The 20,322-nt window shown below is 44.5% G+C and overlaps 2 protein-coding genes across 17 annotated transcripts in view; one reads left to right on the forward strand and one right to left on the reverse strand.

Moving 5' to 3' along the window:
- ACACA (acetyl-CoA carboxylase alpha) overlaps nucleotides 1–17,420 on the reverse strand; it is a 288,377-nt gene extending 270,957 nt beyond the window's left edge. Inside the window, exon 1 of the mRNA XM_042255219.2 lies at nucleotides 16,822–17,420. Coding sequence (XP_042111153.1) covers nucleotides 16,822–16,859 — 38 coding nt within the window. The 5' untranslated portion in view covers nucleotides 16,860–17,420. The remainder of the gene's footprint in view (nucleotides 1–16,821) is intronic.
- A 67-nt stretch (nucleotides 17,421–17,487) lies between these two features.
- TADA2A (transcriptional adaptor 2A) overlaps nucleotides 17,488–20,322 on the forward strand; it is a 45,755-nt gene continuing 42,920 nt past the window's right edge. For 4 of the 16 annotated variants that reach the window (XM_060395181.1, XM_042255365.1, XM_060395182.1 and 1 more), the window contains exons 1-2: nucleotides 17,488–17,537; nucleotides 18,687–18,857. The gene's annotated coding sequence lies outside the window, so the exon portion shown is untranslated. Of the gene's footprint in view, nucleotides 17,600–18,686; nucleotides 18,858–20,322 lie in introns of all 16 variants that reach the window. The other 12 variants (XM_060395185.1, XM_042255367.1, XM_060395184.1 and 9 more) reach the window with 3 other exon arrangements.

A 20,322-nucleotide genomic window follows, 5' to 3' on the forward strand; every position in this document is an offset into this window, starting at 1 on the left:
TTCCATTTTTTCATTTATAAAGATATATCTGTGATTACAAAAATCAGTGACCTAGGACTCTTTGGGCCCCTGACAGGCCTGAGCAGGCCACTAGCACCCCTCTTTCTCTGCACCCCTAGGCTAGTCCAAGGGGTTACTAATCAGAGAGGGACATAGCGGGGTTCTAGCCCTGTACATTTCCCCCCATCCCAAGTCCTTCCTCTTATTTTGGAAACTTCTTAAGCACAGTCCAGTAGATTCTGATCTAAAGCACTTTTCTTACATCATGCCCCACACTAGCTATTTTCCAGGACTTCCCTGGTGGTTCAGTGGTTAAGACTCTGAGATGCCACTGTAAGGGGTATGGGCTCAACCCCTGGCTGGGGAACTAAGATCCCACATGCTGCACAGCGTGGTGCCCCCGAAATAATCTGCTTAAAAAAAAAAAATCTACAAAACTAGCCATTTTCTAAGGAAGAGTTGCGATTAATATATACAGCTTTTTTCTTGGCCACACCAGGTGGATGGGTCCCCAACCAGGTATGGAACCATGCCCCCTGCAGGGGAAGCGCTGAGTGTTAACCACTGAACCGCCAGAGCCAGAAACCCTTCTTTGTTTTGACCTGCTCAGGTTGATGGTTTTATGGTTCCTCCTCCCCTTCCTCCCCGAAACTCCTCTCCCGCCTCTGCCCTTCCCCTGAATTCTCAGAGAGGATTCCTTTCCGAGTTCACACCACGGCCATCATGCTGCGGGGCTGCTCTTTATCCTTTGATACATACTTTCCAGCTCTTCTGTTTGAAGCCTGTTGTGTTTGTATTAACTTGTTGCTGTTAGTCACTAAGTCGTGTCTGACTCTTCTGCAACCCTAAGCACTGTGTCCTGCCAGGCTTCTCTGCCCATGGGATTTCCCAGGAAAGAATACTGGAGTGAGTAGCCATTTCCTTCTCCAGGGGAATCTTCTCAACCCAGGGATCGAACCCACATCTCCTGCATTGCCAGGAGGATTCTTTACCACTGAGCCACCTGGGAAACCTCGTGTTAACTTGTATGTCTCTGTATTACCTGGTGCTTATTAGCAAAGCACCATGATCATAGTACACATTCAAAGAAATTGTTGACAATGCCACACCACTAAACGGATAGCTGAGGGTAGCATAACTGACTTTTTATTAATAGAAGAAAATGAGGTAACCTTTACTTTTACATCAAAGTTGCTACTGGTCACCAGGTGGATGCAAACCAATGAGGGCCCAACCTGCAACTGTTGGTAACACTTGAATCCATCTCTCTAGACTTACAATCTTTTTTAAAAATGAATATATATATATATTCTTAGAAATATTTATCTTCACTCATTTATCTGGCTGTGCTGGGTCTTAGTTACAGCACATGGGATCTTTAGTTGTGGCATGTGAACTCTTAGTTTCAGCATGTGGGATCTAATTCCCTGACCAGGGATTGAACCTGGGTCCCCTGTACTGGGAGCATGGAGTCTTAGTCACCAGAATACCAGGAAAGTTCTTAGACTCACAGTCTTTTATCTCAATGCTCCTTTGTCTCTTTATCTTTCTTTCCCTGCTCCTTCTTCCAACACTTTTCTTTTTCCTTTCCCTTTTTCTGTGTCATCCAATATTAAAAAAGTCTCTTAATCTGCAATGCTAGGGAATTTGATTTCGTGTCTATAGTACATGAGTTTCAGTCTCCAGAAGACTTTTCACAGGCTGACCCTCTTTTACCTGCTGTACCTTGGTCTGTACTACCCACACCAGTATTCTTGCCTGGAGAATTCTATGGACAGAGGAGGCTGGTGAGCTTCAGTCCATGGGGTCACAGAGTTCGACATGACTGAGCGACTAACACAACACACACACACTTTCACCAGACTGTTATGAATTTGCGCCATCCAGTGGTTAAAGTTGCTAATGTCATCCTCTGAAAAAAGCAGTGTGTATAAATGATTATACAACCTCAGATATGCAAATAATACCACTCTAAAGGCAGAAAGTGAAGAGGATCTAAAGAGCCTCTTGATGAGGGTGAAAGAGGGGAGTGAAAAATCTGGCTTAAAACTGAACATTCAAAAAACTAAGATCATAGCATCCAGTCCCACCACTTCAATGCAAACAGAGGGGAAAAAGCAGAAACAGTGACAGATTTTATTTTCCTGGGCTCCAAAATCACTGCGGAGGGTGACTCCAGCCATGAAATTTTAAAAGTCGCTTGCTTCTTGGAAGAAAAGCTATGACAAACTTAGCATGTTAAAAAGCAGAGACATCACTTTGCTGACAAAGAACCATATAGTCAAAGCTATGATTTTTCTAGTAGTCATGTATGGATGTGAGAGTTAGTTCCACCTCCTCCCTAATTTGGAAATCTCAGACGTAAAAATTTTTGCCAGTGGATGGCTGTAGTCTCTTATTATTGCTCCTATGTACATTTGTCTGCTTCCCGGTGAGGTTGAGCATCTTTCTATATATTTACTTGCCCTCAGGTTCTCTCTTGCTTGCTTACAGCCTCTCCTTTTTCTTCTGTTGTGCTGATGTTTTTTTAATTGAGTCGTAGAAGTCCTGTATTTCTGGCTGTATTTCGGGATACTAATCCTCTGACTGTGAAACATGGTATAATCAAAACTATATTTCTAATATAAAACAATCCTCCATGCAGAGTTACACATATTAATAAATAAACACCTGTTAGGCTCTGGAGCTCTGGGAGTCCCATTTGGCTCCAAGATTCTGTTTTCATTTTTACTTCTGCATTTAAAAAGCTACTGGTTTGCAGCAACGTGGATGGACCTAGAGATTGTCATCCTGAGTGAATTAAGTCAGACAGAGAAAAGGAAATATCATGTCACATGACATCCCTTATATGTGGAATCTAAAAAGAAATGAAACAAATGAACTTATTTACAAACCAGAAACAGGCTCACAGACTTAGAGAACAGGCTTACGGTCACCAGGGGGAAGGACAAGAGGAAGGGATAGTTAGGAAGTTTGTGATGGACATGTACACATTGCTATACTTTAAATGGATAACCAACAAGAACCTCCCGTAGAGCACATGGAACTATGCTCAGTGTTATGCGGCAGCCTGGATGGCAGGGGAGTTTGGGAGAGGATGGATATATGTATACGTATGGCTGAGTCCCTTTGCTGTCCACCTGAAACCATCACAACAGTGTTAACCAGTTATACTCCAATATAAAATAAATTTTTAAAATTAAAACAATTTTTAAAAAGCTATTGATGCTTATGTTTTGAAGTCCCACAAAACTGAACATATTCCTTGGAAGGACTTCAAGAATTCCCACCTTGAAGGACTCTTCTTTGCCAGCACATCCGTGACAAAATAAGACAGCTGGGTCGTCAGCCTGCCTCAACTCTATTCAGTTCTTTACAGCAGGCAGAGAAAGGGCAGCTCTCAAAAAACGACTCGTATCTGCCATTGTCTAATTCTGAAATTAAACCAGCTAAGTAATACACAGGTTCAATTCCAGAGTGATTTATTCAGATATTGCTTTCCTAGGCATTTATAACGACTCCATGGTATTGAAAAGAAATGCAGCCTGTAGCAATATCTAAACTCCTGGGCCTATTTCACACTAAAAACCACTGAGCTCCCAGAGTGAGCCATAAAGGACCTTTGCCTAACGTTTTTATTTGCCTAAGCATGGAGAAGGTGAACTTTGACCGAACAGACAGCCTATGTGCCAGAGCAACATCACATTAGAGAATTCTCTCTGGTCTTCTCTCTGTTGTGAAATCACCACTGTTTACCCTTTTAGCTCTCTTCTTCCGATCTAAAAGAAAATCACCTGTTTCTCATGGCTATACTTCCTATGAAATGACTCCAACGTGCTTGTTCTTCCTAGTGGATTAATTTTAAGCCTTTTACCTCTAACATGAGAGCTTCCTAGGTGGTTCTAGAGGTAAAGAATCTGCCTGACAATGCAGGAGACGCAAGAGACGCAGGTTCCATCCCTGGGTTGAGAAGATTCCTTGGAGTAGAAAATAGCATCCCACTCTAGGACTCTTCCCTGGAAAATTCCATGGGCAGAGGAGGCTGGCAGGCTACAGTCCATGGGGCCTCAAAGAGTCGGGTATGACTGAGTGACTGAGCACATCTCTCACTGAAAATAATAATAATAATAGGTAACACACAATGCAGATTTACTATGTAAGAATTAAAGCTTGTCTTCTGCTAAAGTACCACTAGGGAAAAGGTAGGCTAGGGAGCATCTCACGGGTCTGAACCACCACAGCCTTCCCAAGGCCACTTCCACGTGTCTCTTCAACTCTAACACAGGTCTCCACCCTGCAGCCAGAGTAAGCCATCCACAGTGCAAATTAGATCTTGTTGCTCTTCGGCTAAAAAACATCCAGAGACTTGCCACTGCTCTCAGGATAAAACTCCAAATCCTTAATACTGTCGACTGCCCATGTTAATCAACTAGGCCACGATAAGAAAGATTATATTTTAAGACCGTCAAGGCCATCCATTGTCCAGTCTGCCCCCTTGTCCAGTCTCATCTCCCCTCACTCATTCCTTCACTTCAGCTACAGCCACAGTGGACTAGCTGCCTTCTTCCTTCCCTTAGGGTCCCCACTGTCCCCTCTGCCTGGAACACTGTGTTCACTCCCTCGTCTCACCTTCCCCTTCTTTACTATTTGCCTATTCAACACCTACTCAAATTTCAGATATTGGATTGATTGCTCAGTTGCTAAGTCACATCTGACTCTGCGACCCCATGGACTGCAGCATGCCAGGCTTCCCTGTCCTCCACTGTCTCCCGGAGTTTGCTCAAACTCAGTCCATTGAGTCGGTGATGCCATCCAATCATCTCATCCTCTGTTGCCCCCTTCTCCTTCTGCCCTCAATCTTTCCCAGCATCAGGGTCTTTTCCAATGAGTTGGCTCTTCACATCAGGTGGCCAAAGTACTGGATCTTTATCTTCAGCATCAGTCCTTCCAATGAATATTCAGGGTTGATTTCCTTCAGTCTCCTTGCTGTCCAAGGGACTCTCAAGAGTCTTCTCCAACTCCACAGTTCAAAAGCATCAATTCTTGGGTGCTCAGCCTTCTTTATGGTCCAACTCTCACATCCATACATTACCACTGGAAAACCATAGCTTTGACTAGATGGATCTTTGTCAGCAAGGTGATGTCTCTGCTTTTAATACGCTGTCTAGGTTTGTCATAGCTTTTCTGCCAAGCAGCAAGCATCTTTTAATTTCATGGATTGATAGAATCTCCTTAATAGAGCCCCCCTTGAGACTTTCCTAGTGGTCCAGTGGTTAGGACTCGACGCTTTCACTGCAGTGGCTCAGGTTCAATCTCTGTTCAGGGTACTACTTGACAGAGCCCTGTCAATTTATATCTTCATTGATATTTCTCTTGGGTGGCTGATCTCTTATCTATTTCCTCATATTAGGGGGATTCACAAGTTTTGCAATGCAGTCATTAAAAAAAAAAATAGAGCCCTCCTTGATCTCCCAAACTCCACCTGGTTCTCCTACTATCTGCCCCCACTTTCCTGCTTTCTGGGGGGCTGTGCTGGCCATAGCTATGGCAGGCAGGATTTTTTCATTGCAGCGTGTGGGATCTAGCTTCCTGATCTGGGACTGAACGTGCCCCCTGCATTGGGAGCACAGTCTTAGCCACTGAATCACCAGGGAAGTTCCCCATTTCCTTCATGGTATGCATCTGTTTGTAATGATGTATTTCTGTGGCATTTGATTGACACCTCTCTCACAGAAGCAAGCTACACTGAGGACCAAGGCCAGGTCTGTCTTGCTTGCGTTTACCTTCTATCCTTAGGCCTACGGCTGTGTTTAACACTTAGAGGGGCTTAGTAAATATTAATAACTGCCCTTAATGGAAGAAGAGACATATGGGGATTGAATAGTTTCTCTTCCCTGAATCTCTTTATTTCAAGGATCCCAGATACTAGAAATTTAGAACCCAGATCTCCCCTGTGTCCTTCCTTCTATCACCATGAGTCACTAGCCTGGCCTTAATCTCACTTAAACCTCTGAAGTAGCTACAATTATTACCTGCATTTTATAGAAAACTGATGATCTGAGACTTGCCCAAGGTCACAGAGCGAGTAAGTGGAGACAGCTGGGATTCCAATATAACTCATTGACCTTAATCTCTATGCTCTTAATCACAACACATAAGCCCTTTCGATTTATATCTTCATTGATATTTGTCTTGGGTGGCTGATCTCTTATCTATTTCCTTATATTAGGGGGACTATTCTTTATGATATGAGTTGCAAACATTCTTTTCCATCTCCTATATATGTTTTGACATTGCTTTAAAGTGTTATGCCACTCTGCAGAAATTTTGAGTGTTGTGTGGTGAAATTATTAACCTCTCCTTTTATGCCTTCTACATTCTGGGTCACAGTTAGAAAAATTTCCCTTCCCCACAGTAAGGTTATAAAGGAATTTTCTCATATTTTCTTTTACAGTTTTTAATTTTTATTTCAATATTTAATCCATTTGGAGTTTACCCTGGTGTGAGATAAACTGACATTTATTTTTACCCCAGATGGTCGTCCAGTTGTCTATGCCATTTATTGAGTAGTCCATCTTTAGCATATACTAATTCCTGTATGTATTTTGGTTTACTTGTGGACTTTACTCTTCCACTAGTACGGGAGTCTATTCATATGCTGGAATAATTGGTACTGTTTCTTTCTGTTCCAGTGGGCACATTTTAACATTTATCTTTGACTTCTCTGTGGCACTTGGCATCATTGACTAATCCACTTTGATGTATTCTCAGTGCTATACTGTTAGATTACTGAGAAGGTGTATAAGCATGTACTTAGGGCACTAGAAGATCAAGAGCACTGAAATAAAGACAGTGAGGATACAATCAAAGAGGTCACCACAGAAAAATCAGAACTTTGTTGGACTTCCTTTACACCTATTTTATAGCTTATAATATTTTAAATATTTGCTTATTTATTTATTAGCTGTGCCTGGTCTTAGCTGTGGCATTCGGGATTTTTATCTGTGTCCCGTGGGATCTAGTTCCCTGATCAGGGATCAAACATGGGCCCCTGCATTGGGAGCATGGAGTTCTTAGCCACTGGATCACCAGGGAAGTCCCTAAAGCTTATAAATTTATTTCTTACAGATTTATTTATTTAGGCCATGTCACGTGGCTTGCAGGATCTGTTTCCTGACCAGGGATTGAACTCTGGTTCATGGCAGTGAAAGCACTGAGTCCTAACCACTGGGCCGCCAGGGAACTCTCAATATTTTTGTTTTAAATTACATGGGAAGCACTATATTTTCAGTTATTTAGAGCCTAAATGGTCTTTTTAAAGTTATTAATTCACTAATTAATTTGACTGGGTTGGGTCTTAGTTGTGTCACGTGGGATCTTCCATTGCAGGGCATGGAGTCTATAGTTGTGGCTTGGGCTTAGCTGCCCCGAGGCATGTGGGGTCTGAGTTCCCCGACCAGGGATCAAATCCATGCCCCCTTCATTGCAAGGCAGATTCTTAACCACTGGACCACCAGGGAAGCCCCTAGAGCCTAGAGGGTCTTAATGCTCTGCTGACTGCCTCCCACTCCCCATCTTTACCATCGCTTCTCTCTCTTCAATCTACTTCTCCTTTTCTAGACTAAGGGCTCTCCCTCTGTGTCTTTCCTGTCGTTGTCATTCAAGTTGCTACTCTTTGCCTTTCTTTTCTTTTTCTATTCAATGAGCTCAGACAATCTCATCCTCTCCCATGACTTCAAAATTCCCGGATTTGTGCTGATTTCCTAATCTGTGTCTCTGACCCAGATCTCTCCTTTAGCTTTTTATTTTTAATTTCTTTTCAGTTGCACTGGGTCTTCGTTCCTGGGCGTGGGTTTTCTCAAGCTGCAGAGAGCACGGACTGCTTGCCAGCTGCAGTCGCAGACTTCTCATTGCTGTGGCTTCTCCCGCTGCGGAGCACAGGCTCCAGGCACAAGGCCTTAGGTAGTTGCAGCCTGTGGACTCTGGAGCACTGGCACAGTAGTTGCGGCACAAAGGCCTAGTTGCTCTGAGGCTTGAGGGTTCTTTCCGGACCAGGGGTTGAACCCATGTTCCCTGTACTGGGAGGATAATTAACCTCTGGGCCACCAGGAAGTCCTCTCTTTTAGCTTTTGAATCTGCCTACTGAACATCACCTGAACAGCCTGCAAACACCTCAAACTCAGAGTTTACAGAACGAACCTGCCCTTTCCCCCTTTGTGTCTGTTTGCCCTGTGGTCCCTCTCTTGGTGAGCAGTGCCATCATCCACCCAGTTAGCCGAGCTGGACGTTTGAGAATCATCTTTAATCCTACCAACTTACTCCTCCCCACCCCACACTATTGTTATTAACTATTACTATTTTAGACACAACACTCGACCTGTAGGATTTTAGTTTCCCAACCGGGGATCAAACTTGGGCCCATGGCAGCTGAGAGCACAAAGACCTAGGCCACAGAAGCACCATGGAATTCCCCTCAATTACTTCTTAAACACCTTAAATCCACTTACTTTTCCTCATCCCCATTCCAACCATGTTAGTTCAGGCCCTCATCATCTCTTACTTGGGCTTCTGAAATTCCTGGTCTTTCCTTTTGCCACCTTTTAGTCCACATCACTGCCAGACAGGTAGATCTAAAACCAGATTAGTTACTACCACTCCCCAACTCAAAACACCCTACTGGCTCCCCACAGCCTCTGGAGTAACATCTGAAGCCTGCTCTGGTCTGACCCCTATGTACCTCACAGCCTCACGGTCAACGGCTCTCCTTTCTTGCTCTCTGTACTCCAGTCACACAGACCAAACTGATCGTGCTATCTCATGCTTCTTTGGATAATTTGATCTGTTTGGAATTTCCTTCCCATTCTTCTCTAAGAGTTAACTCATCGCTTCCCAGAGACCTACCCCTGAATTCTCCCTAGAATTGGCCGATCTCTTCTCGGAGCCCTCAGTGTACTAGCGTATCACTGTTATAGCACATATTACCTTGTATTGTAACTATCTGCTGCCCATCTCTCCACTGGACACTGAGCTTCTTTTCGAGGGCAGAGCCTGTTTTATTATGTGTGTGTGTGTGTGTGTGTGTCCTTAGTCACTCAGTCACTCTACTGCAACGCCAAGGACTGTAGTCTACCAGGCTCTTCTGTCCATGGGATTCTCCAGGCAAGAATACTGGAGTGGGTTGCCATGCCCTCCTCCAGGAGATTTTTCCCACCCAGGGATCAAACCTGCATCTCTTAAGTCTCCTGCGTTGGCAGGTGGGTTCTTTACCACTAGCGCCACCTGGGAGGCCCATATATCTATATCTATATCTATATCTATATCTATATATATAATGCTTAAAATTTGTTGGCTAAGACTCTCTTCCTTGAATGGGCAGAAGAAAATCAGCTTCAACAGGTTCCAGTTCTTCCATTACTAACTAATCCCTCCCTCTTGAAGACTGACTTCTTCTCCCTTTGGATGTGTGTACATATTCCATATTTCTAAAGAGCCATTCTATTTCCTAAAAAAAAAAAAAAAAGCAAAAAGAAAACTTGCCATATCTCTGCTGGGATGCATCACCTTCTCAGGTTGCGTAAAGTCTAGAGGCTGGTAACAGAAGTCTTTCCTACGCCGCCTGCTTCCATTCTCTGAGCATCAATTTCGGCACCAGTAAAAATGGGAGTAACAACACCTCCCTTAAGAGATTTTTAAGGACTGAAATGAGAAAGTATATACAGAGAGCCTTGCACTGTGTGTGTGCTAAGTCGTGTCTGACTCTTTATGACCCCATAGACTGTAGCCCATCGGGCTGCTCTGCTCATGGAATTTTCCAGGCAAGAATCCTGTTTCCTACTCCAGGGGATCTTCCTGATCCCGAGATTGAACTCGCATCTCTTGGGTCTCCTGCATTGGCAGGCGGGTTCTTTACCACTAGTGCCACCTGAGAAGCCTACGAAGAACCTTGCAAAGTAGCTATTTTTAGTGTTAAGTCAGGAGACAATGCTGCTGTGTCATTTTGAAGAGTATGTTTGTGTGTGTATATGAGTGCATGATTTAATAGTAAAGTGCTTCAGGGAAAACTGCTGTCCTTGGCATGATTATAGATTCCAGAAAATTAATAAAGTGAGCAAACACTAAAAAACGTGTTTGGCTGCATAAAAACAACTGGTTAGACCATTTATGTAAAAGCTTAACATTTAAGGTTTAATTATCATGCAGCACAATAACAATTATATATATCATTAAATATGCATCAGATTAACCTTGTGAGTTTTATTTGATTACAGTAGTACTCAATAGAACATTTTTATAGTTAATTGCTTGTAATGCATAAGTCTGTACACTATTTACATCAATTAAATGAGACAGAGCTCCTGAGTGTGTCCTGCATTTGAGGCAAGCCTGATTATCTATCCTTGATTGCAACTATACGTTTGCCCTATGACCTGCAAGATAACGTACACCTTCTTTAGTTTTGTATAGTGAGGAAGATGCTAAAGAAGAAGGCAGCGAGACCTCCTTGGTGGTCCAATGGTTAAGAATCCACCTGCCAATGCAGGGGACATGGGTTCGATCCCTGGTCCAGGAAGGTTCCACATGCCTCGGGGCAACTGAGCCCATGCACAGAGACTGTGGAGCCTTCACTCTAGAGCCTGAGAGCCACAGCTACTCAGCCTAGGCCACACAACCGCTGAAGCCTGCGCGCTCTAAAGCTCATGCTCTGCAACCAGAGAAGCCACCGCAATGAGAAGCCCTCACGCTGCAACTAGAGAGTAGCCCTGCTCTCCACAACTAGAGAAAGCCTATTCAACAACGAAGACTCAGTGCAGCCAAAATAAATGAATAACGACTTAAACAAAGGGCTCCCCTGATAGCTCAATTGGTCAAGAATCCGCTTGTAATGCAGGAAACCCTGGTTGGATTCCTGGGTTGGGAAGATCTGCTGAAGAAAGGATAGGCTACCCACTCCAGTATTCTTGGGCTTCCCTTGTGGCTCAGCTGGTAAAGAATCTGCCCGCAATGTGGGAGACCTGGGTTTGATCCCTAGGTTGGGAAGATTCCCTGGAGAAAGGAAAGGCTACCCACTCCAGTCAAACTCATTACTAAATTTTTTCTTAAAGAAAAAGAAGCAGGCAGCAAAAGAAAATTCTGTTTAACTTGCTCAGTGTTTAAGAAACCCACAGGTTTCCAGAAGATAGTTCTTGATTCAAATAACAAAAATATTCTAAAGCTGACGACTAGCCAACATAGCCTAAAATAACTTCTAAGCAAGTCCCAAGGTCATACTATGGAGCACTTTTGGAATTAAAATTAAAACCACAATTATAATTTATTTGACCTCCACCATGAACTAGGTACTATATATACACCATCATATCCTCATAAGAGTCTTATAAATTAGGTATTATTTTCATTTTATGTATGAGGGGAAAAGATGCACAAAAAGGTAATAATTTGCCTACATGCTTGAAGGTTGTCAAGGGTGGAACAGGATTCAAATTCAGGAAAGGCTTCTTTCCTGAAGCCTTCTTTCAAACTACATACCTTTTCCATTATATTAATTGGTTTCTAACAATTCATGTTTCAAACATTTACCTGTTGGTTCCAAGAGTTGGTTGCCTGTCATCAAATTACACAGAACACTTTAGGAGTCTGTTTGGAAAGCCAAAAGGTGGAGGCCTTGTCCATCAGGCTGAAAGGCATGCAGCTAGGCTGCCTAGTAGGCATTTAAAATTTTCCAGGTAAACAGGAGTCATTCAGCAATAAGACATTTCTGGTTCACCTAGCTTTTTAGATCCTACCCCAGACCTGCTGTTCCAAGAGACAGACATCCTATGTGTTGCAGAGATTGAAAAGAAGACAGGGAGGGAACTGCCTGCCAGTCCAATGGATAGGACTCGGTGCTCTCACTGCAAGGGCCCGGGTTCCATCCCTGACAGGAGAACTAAGATCCCACAAGCTACACAGTGTGGCCAAAAACTAAAATGTCAGTGAGGTGAGGAAGAGGCAGAAGAGATGGGTAGCAAAGGGCTAGATTCATGAAAATCAGGCTTAATGGCCCTGGGATTATGAAAATCCTAAAACTTGCAAACTTTTTAGCTTGAATAGCCAGAGGGAGTTTATTAGTTACATTTGGACAGACCTGATTTTAATTCTGGCTGTACTACCTAGGAACTGAAGGACTTAGGGTAAGAGGTTTTACCTCTCTGTGCCTCATTTATCCTTATCTGAAGAATGGGTTGCAGTGGGGTCCTTTAGCAGAACTTGTCCCCTTCTTCCTCACCTTTGAGATCTCTGCATAAGTGCTAAGCCACTTCAGTTGTGTCTGACTCTGTGTGACCCTATGGACTTTAGCCCACCAGGCTCCTCTGTCCATGGGATTCTCCAGGCAAGAATACTGGAGTGGGTTTGCCATGTCCTTCTCCAGGGGATCTTCTCAACCCAGGGATCAAAACCATGTCTCTTATGTCTCCTGCACTGGCAGGCGGGTTCTTTACCACTAGCGCCACCTGGAAACCTTAGAGCGTCCTTACTTATGCAGAAGCACCCCAGATACACCGCTGTGTAGAGAAACAACTGTATGCAGACCTTACATTTCTTTAAGTAGATTAGCAAAAGTACTTCAGTCCTTCCTTGGCAGAATGGTCATGGTTGAGGGTGATCAAATGAGAAGAGCAGTCTAGCAAATGAATCTAAATCAGGGACATGGGGAGTACACTGGCGGTGGCGAAGTGGGGGTAGGGAGGAAAAGAATAAGAGTGGGAGTTTGGGATTAGCAGATGCAAATTAGTATATATAGGATGGATAAATTAACAAGGTCCTTCTGTATAGCAGAGAGAACTATATTCAATACTCTGATAAAATATAATAGAAAAGAATATGAAAAAGAATGTATGTATGTATATATATGTGTAACGGAGTCACCTTGCTATACAGCAGTAATTAACAGAACACTGTAATTCAACCATACTTCAATAAAAGTAAACTTGTTTTAGAAAAAGGGACTTCCCCGGTGGTCCAATGGTTAAGAATCTGCCTGTCAAGGCAAGGGACACAGGTTCAATCCCTGGTTCTGCAAGATCCCACATGCCACGAAACAACTGAGCCTGTGTGCTGCAACTATTGAAGCCCTTGAGCCCTAGAGCGTGTGCTCCGCAACCACAGAAGTGAGAAGCCTTCCTCTCGAGGCAACTACAGAAGCCTCCACTCTCTGCAACTACAGAAGATCCACCCGAAGTAACCAAGACCCAGTGCAGCCAAAAATAAATAAATAATTAAAAAACTAATTAATTAAAAAAAGAAAAAGCAATCTAGGAACCTCCTAGAAGGAATACTATTATTCCCTAACTCTGTTGACTAGGGTGGCCACAAAAGGAGAAAGATATGGAGGGATGGAGCAAATGAAAACAAGAGGATTGAAACACTCCTGAATGGAAGAGGCAGCAACAGAGGCCAAAGAGGCTGGACCAGCCCTGAGCTGGGCCCTGGTGGAGTCGGTTTTTTGTTGTTGTTGTTCAGTTGTTAAGTCATGTCCAACTCTTTGTGACCCCATGGACTGCAGCACTCTAGGCTCCTAGTGTGTGAACCCAAGAGCTGAGCCCTAAGGAGCTGCAATCCCTGGGCTCAGGCCTTTGGTGGAGTGGAGCCCTGTCTACTGAATGCATCACAGGAAACCCCTTGCCTTTAAGAGACCTTGTATTTGGCACAGAGCTCTGCTCCTGGAACTAAATCTCTGGCTAATTTACATTGACTGGCATTATCTGAGTTTAAAGGGAAGAAAGTTGAAATGGGGAAAGCATGGCTAGATTTTTAGATGTTCTGTTTTTATCTGTTTGTATACCACACTACAAACAGCCACCTTAGATACAGGAAAAATAAATAAAAGAGGAGATCAAGTTTCTAGTTTTTCAGCACTCAGGACATAGTAACTAGAGATGACTATCATTTTCATAGGGAGGAAGGCTCAGAAACTGCACTTCGGATTCTAACCACTGCGATTAAGTAGTGGGAGAGGAGTTTGGGGCAGATTTTGGACTCAATCGATGGTAGCCACATTACAGAGCCTGATGGGAGGATGGAATTTTCCTTGTTGGGATTTGAGTTCAAAAGTCAGCCTCCTCAGTTAGTGAAGAATGGAAGGGCTTGGAGAAGGTGCTATTAGCCTGTCCTGAGGGTCACTCTTTAAAAATATTAGTTCAACAGGGACTGGTCTTAATATTATCAATGTAACTTTCTGTCTTCAGGAGGACAAGAGTTGTTTTTTTCAGGTTCCCTGACAGACAACGCTTAGTGAGGGAGCAACAAGGTACTGAGTTGTCTCTCCTAGCACAGGTTAAACTCAGGGTGCACTGGAAGCATGTAAGAGGGGTACTAGATCCAGACTTGGGGAGGTCAGAAGAGATGTACCTGAGGAAATGAAGTCTAAGTTGAAGTGAAGGTACCTTAGCAAAGGAAACTTGGAAGTAGTGCCTAGGGGCAAAAGGAGGTACTTCTACCTGGTGGGAGAATGAAGAGCAAGATGGGGGCAATAATGACAAAGAAAGAGAAAGACATTGGACCCTGAAGGGCCTTCTTCAAAGAGTGACCATATAATTTACTGTACAATTCTAAGAGTATACAGACACTTCTAAGAGTGAAATGCAACCTCACTAATTATATGAGGATAATAGGTATAAACCAGGACTGTTCTGAGCAAATCGGGACTTATCACCCTACTCAGAGGTGATGTTCAGGTGTGTGGCCCTCTGGTGAAAGCATAAACCGGACATCACCTCTTTTTACCTTACACAATCTTTCTTTTGCCTGAGGACTTCATGCATGCCTTTGCTTTTACCCGCTCATTTTGCAAATATTTGTCCAGGAGGTTCTTCTGGGTACTGAGGTTACAAAGAAAACCTACATCCAAAGAAACAGTTCTAATACAGTTAAAACCGTTTTAGCCCTGGTCTCTCCTCTTAGCTTCAAACTTTTATGTCATTCCCATATACAGGTTGCAAAGCAGATCTGAAACAGAACCTTTCATTTCTCCTCCAAATTTGTGTTCCTCATGTTATAACTGATGCCACTGCAATGCTGAAGGCAGAAACTGAGAAAAACACTGCTTTCATCAGTTATCCTTCCCCTCACTATGCATTTTTAATTTCTCCACATCTTTCTTAAGCACAATGACTAAATTGGGGCCTAGAATTCTAATGAGGGCCTAACATCAATTGAAGAGGAAGGGTAATTTCCAGGTGCTTGAATGCTATGTTGCTAATGAATAGATCCCTGCATCAAGTGGGACTGTTTTTCAACAGTACAACACTGATGACTCATATTAGTTTGTTGACAATGATGACGTCCAGATCTGGATATACACCCTAGCCAGTATCAAAAACTTTCAGTTTAGGAGGAAAAAACATGAAGATAAGTCCTAAAGGTTTGATGCCAGTTTCCGTTTGTGGAGGTGAGAGCGGTTGTAAAGGTGTACGTGAAACACCAGTACACTGTTAAAAATGGATGATTGAAAGGGCAATTTTAATGCTTCTACTATCTATTCTCCATACAACTGCCAGTGATTCTTTTTAGAGCAAATCTGATAAACAATCGGCCTGCAATGCAGGAGACCTGGATTCAATTCCGTGGTTGGGAAGATGCCCTGGAGAAGGGAAAGGCTACCCACTGCAGTATTCTTGGCCTAGAGAATCCCACGGACTGTACAGTCCATGGGGTTGCAAAGAGTCAGACAGGACTGAGCAACTTTCACTTTCACTAATTCAAGGCTGCAATTAAAACAAATCTGATGATTCCTTTGTTCTCAACACTTCCGTGATATTCTGTCACGTTCTAATAAACTCCAAAGTCCAATGTGGCTTACCAGATACATGATCTGGCTGCTGCCTATTTCCCAACTTCTTTCTCTAATTTCTAGCTTCTTCTCCAAGGTGCCAAGCCATCAGGGCTATTTTAATTGCTATTTCTTTTCTCCAAGAACAGTTTCTCTCTAGAAATCCACACAGCTACCTCCCTCATTAATGATTAGATTTCAGCTTATGATGTAGAGGCCTTTCTTGTCTGCCCCATCTAATATAGCATCAGCCCATCACTCTTATCCCTTTGTCTTGATTTTTTAAAAAACCTGCCACATTATCGGGCATTAGCTATTACATAGTAATATAGTTTATGTATTGCTTATTGTCAATCTCCCCCATTATTATATGAGGCAGAAACTTTTATTCACTGCTGAATTCCCAGCATGTACAACAGTGTCTTCTCATTAAATATTTGATTAATGAATGAATAAACAGATTTTCAGGATACAACATATGTAAAACTATTCTATATTTATTGACATGAAGCATAAAAAAATATCTAAAAGAGTGTATAGCAAAATGTTAAATTACATGGGGGGAGCTGGTTTTCACATTATTTTTGCTCATGCAAATATTCTTTTTTTTTTTTTAGAACGAACTTGTATGACTCAGATACTAAAAAAAAAGAATAAAGAGGCCACGCTGGCAGAAAAGTGTAAATGAATTCTATAAGAGGTTGGGTAAATTTATGAATGAAAGACTTAAACAGATGTAGTAGCATAATGGTTAAGCTCAGCAACTGTGTGAATCCCCTTTCACATGTGATCTAGCATGTAATCCCAAATTATTCACAAGGTAGCGTCTAAAGGTTTTCACCTGGAAAATGGGGATGGTAACAATGAGTGTCTACCCCACAAGGTTGTTTCTGAATATTAAATGAGACCATGTTTGCAGCCTCCTTTGTACAATACCTGGCATGCAGTAAATACCCAACAAATGGCAGCTATTACAATAATTAGTAGTAGTAACAAGAGATGTCGGGACATACCTAGCCCTCAAGATTGACATCAGAGTGGACCACCACATCCTCTCATCATTGCGCCTCAATCTGGGCCCCTGAAGCCCAAAGAGGGGATGGTTCTTTCCAAAGATGATAGTTTCGACGTTCCAGGAGCATCTGAATCAAACGTACCCCGTGTACCCTTAAACCATTCAGGCAGTCTGATTAATCCACGAGCGGCACTGCAAGACCCGGCTTCGAGAGGCCACCCCCGCTCGCCGTCCTTGGGCCCAGGCGCTTAGCCTCGATCTCCTTCGAGGCGGTAACAAGGGTGGGAGTGGGAATGTCAGAAAACACAAAAGCGGGGCAGTACTGGCCCGCTCCGGCTCAGCGCACTCTGGAGCGGATAAAACGGCGGCATCAGGCACCAGCCAGCCTACGGCGACCAGCAGCACGCCCTCAGGAAAAAGTAATTACTGGTCCCACTCAAAACTCGGGCAGGCGGCTCAGAGTCCCAGCCTCTCAGGCCTCTCTGCAAGAGGCCGGCGGCGGCCGCGCGGCGAGAGCCCCGGACGGGGGCCGAGCCAGGGGCGGCGGCAGACGCGCCACCCGCGACCGGGCTTCGACGGCCGGGGCGGGGACTGGGCGGAGGAGGCGGGCGCGCGGCCCGCTCGCGCCTGCGCCGCCGCAGGGAGCGCGCACGCAAGCTCGGGCGCGCGCGCGGCTGGCGTTTCCTCGGCGCGGAGGAGGGGGAACGCGCTGAGGTGAGGCACGAGGCGCTGCGGGGCGGCTGTTCGCGGGCCGTGAGCCCCACTCGCGGGACGAGGTGGGAGGCGGGGACCGCGAGGGGCGGCCAGGTTGCGGGCGGGCTGCGGGCCCCGGCGGCGTCACGGGCGAGAGGGGCGGGCGGGCGGGCGTGCGGCGCGGGCCACGCCGCGCGGTGGGGGAGGGCGGCGCGGGCCGGGACTGAGCCCTGGGGCCGCGCCCCGCCCCCTGAACGGCCCGCCGGGTCCCCGCCTCGGCATTCCTGTCGCTGCCGCGGTGGAGCGCGAAATCCCGTTGTTAACAAAGGGCCGACGTGACCCCTTGTTTTCAGATAGGCCTTCCAAGTAGATATTTCGTATCTTCAGAGCTGAGGTTGTCTGAGTCTCCAGTAAAATTACGCCCAAGATCATATAATTAATGAGGGACCAAGTGAGGCTTCGAATCTTGCTGCGAATCTCTTCCAAGCCTGCCCCTGTCCTCTGCACCACACCGACGAGGAAAGGCTCTTCACGCCCCTTTCCTCCTCCTCCCAGTAACTTCTTGGACTTTGGCAAATGTTAACTTGGAGGTAGCAGCCACCCTTTCGTGAATGTTAGCGTCAGAAATGTCTCCAGTGAGAAGAACGGAGTGGAGAAAGAATTTGTGCTTAGAACATGGAGCATTTATGAGGCTATGTACATCCTTTAGTTGACTATCTCTATTAATCTCTGTTGAAGTGACGCTGCTGTTCACTAACTGTAAAACATACTGCAAATAATCTTTCAGGGCTTCTTTCCCTCCTTGAAAAAGCTCCATGCCTCAGAAGATTGTAAGGATTCACAGATAATCCACATACAGTGGTGCCACAGTGTCTAGCTTAAACGTCAATAAATGTTCGCTATTTGTGGCCCAGACGGTAAAGAATCTACCTGCAATGCAGGAGGCCTGGGTTCAATCCCTGGGTGGGGAAGGTCCCGTGGAGAAGAGAATGGCAACCCACTCCAGTATTCCTGCCTGGAAAATCCCACGGACAGAGGAACCTGGTGGGCTATAGGCCATGGGGTTGCAGAGTCGGACATGACTGAGCAACTAACACAATATTTTGTTACTGAGTGCATAATCCCTCTTACTGAACTCGTGTTTCTTCAAACTCATTTTTTCGGGTCTAGAGTAGAGGGAGAACCACTCCGACTCATCCTGAAAAAGACAAGTTCATTGACAGTGTTATCTGAGCGTTGTATACACTTACTGCTACTGCTAAGTCACTTCAGTTGTGTCCGACTCTGTGCGACCCCATAGATGGCAGCCCACCAGGCTCCCCCGTCCCTGGGATTCTACAGGTGAGAACACTGGAGTGGGTTGCCATTTCCTTCTCCAATGCATGAAAGTGAAAAGTGAAAGGGAAGTCGCTCAGTTGTGTCCGACTCGCAGCGACCCCATGGACTGCAGCCCTCCAGGCTCCTCCATCCATGGATCCTCCAGGCAAGAGTACTGGAGTGGGGTGCCAACACTTGATGACTTATTCCAAGCTAAAACTGTCAGGTGAAAAAAGTCGCTGTCAGAGAACTAAAGGTAACCTTTTTGTAGAACTAATACTTATTTGTCTGTTGTTCTTGTTTAGTTACTAAGTCATTGGCAGACTTGAACCCATATCTCTGACATTAGGAGGCAGATTCTTAACCATTGAGCCACCTGGGAAGCCCTCATTTGTCCATTACATTTGTGTTTATTGAATTCTTTCTGCTTGGCACTAGGTACCAAGTACTTTAAGACATACAGATTTGTATTTGATGCGGTCCTTGCTTTCGTTAGTTTAGAAGTGGGAAGAATACGCATTCAGAAGTAATTCTCACAAAGGAGAATGTAAACAATGCCGAAAAAAAGAGAGAGAGAAAAGGCTGTGGAAGATTAGAAAGGGGGGATTTTTTCTTTGCTTAGTGTGAAATAGGAGTTCATTTATGTCTTCAAAAAGATGACTTGGTATATTGTACATACCTACTTCCCTAGAGGTCCAATGGCTAAGACTCTGCATTCTCAATACAGGGAGCCCAGGTTCGATCCCTAGTCAGGGACCTAGATCCTGCAGGCCTCAACTAAGACCTAACACCATCAAATAAATAAATACAGGAAAAAAAAAAACTCGTTCAAATAATAAATTAGTGAACAAAATGTATGTTGTGATAGGATTCCTAAGTTTTCTAGTAATAGAAGTTCATTCAGATTAAAGTATTATTGGAAAGATAGAGAAATGAGGGGGAAAAAGAAGCTTGAACAGTTGGGCCACCCTTGGGGATGGGAACCTCGAAGGGCCAGATCTCATGGACCAGATTCTCTGGCTAGTGAATGACTGAGCTCCAACTACCCTCTGTCCTTGTGTATCTTACTCAATATTCAGGTTTCTGCAAGACCAGATTGGATTGCTTTAGCTGCTGTAGAGGAGGAGGATAGAGTATTGTGATTCACAATCTCACCAAAGCAGTAGGAGATGTGGGAGAGTCCATTTTCCAAACGATGGAGGGCTAAGGAGAGAAGTGATGCCAGGCAGAGAAAATCAGTTGTTTATTAGAACTGTGTAGCCTTTATAGCGGAGAAGGCAATGGCAGCCCACTCCAGTACTCTTGCCTGGAAAATCCATGGATGGAGGAGCCTGGTAGGCTGCAGTCCATGGGGTGGCTAAGAGTCAGGCGACTGAGTGGCTTCACTTTCACTTTTCACTTTCATGCATTGGAGAAGGAAATGGCAACCCACTCCAGTGTTCTTGCCTGGAGAATCCCAGGGACGGGGGAGCCTGGTAGGCTGCCGTCT

The sequence above is a fragment of the Ovis aries genome, chromosome 11 (assembly GCF_016772045.2).
Source record: "Ovis aries strain OAR_USU_Benz2616 breed Rambouillet chromosome 11, ARS-UI_Ramb_v3.0, whole genome shotgun sequence".
Classification (NCBI taxonomy): Eukaryota; Metazoa; Chordata; class Mammalia; order Artiodactyla; family Bovidae; genus Ovis; species Ovis aries.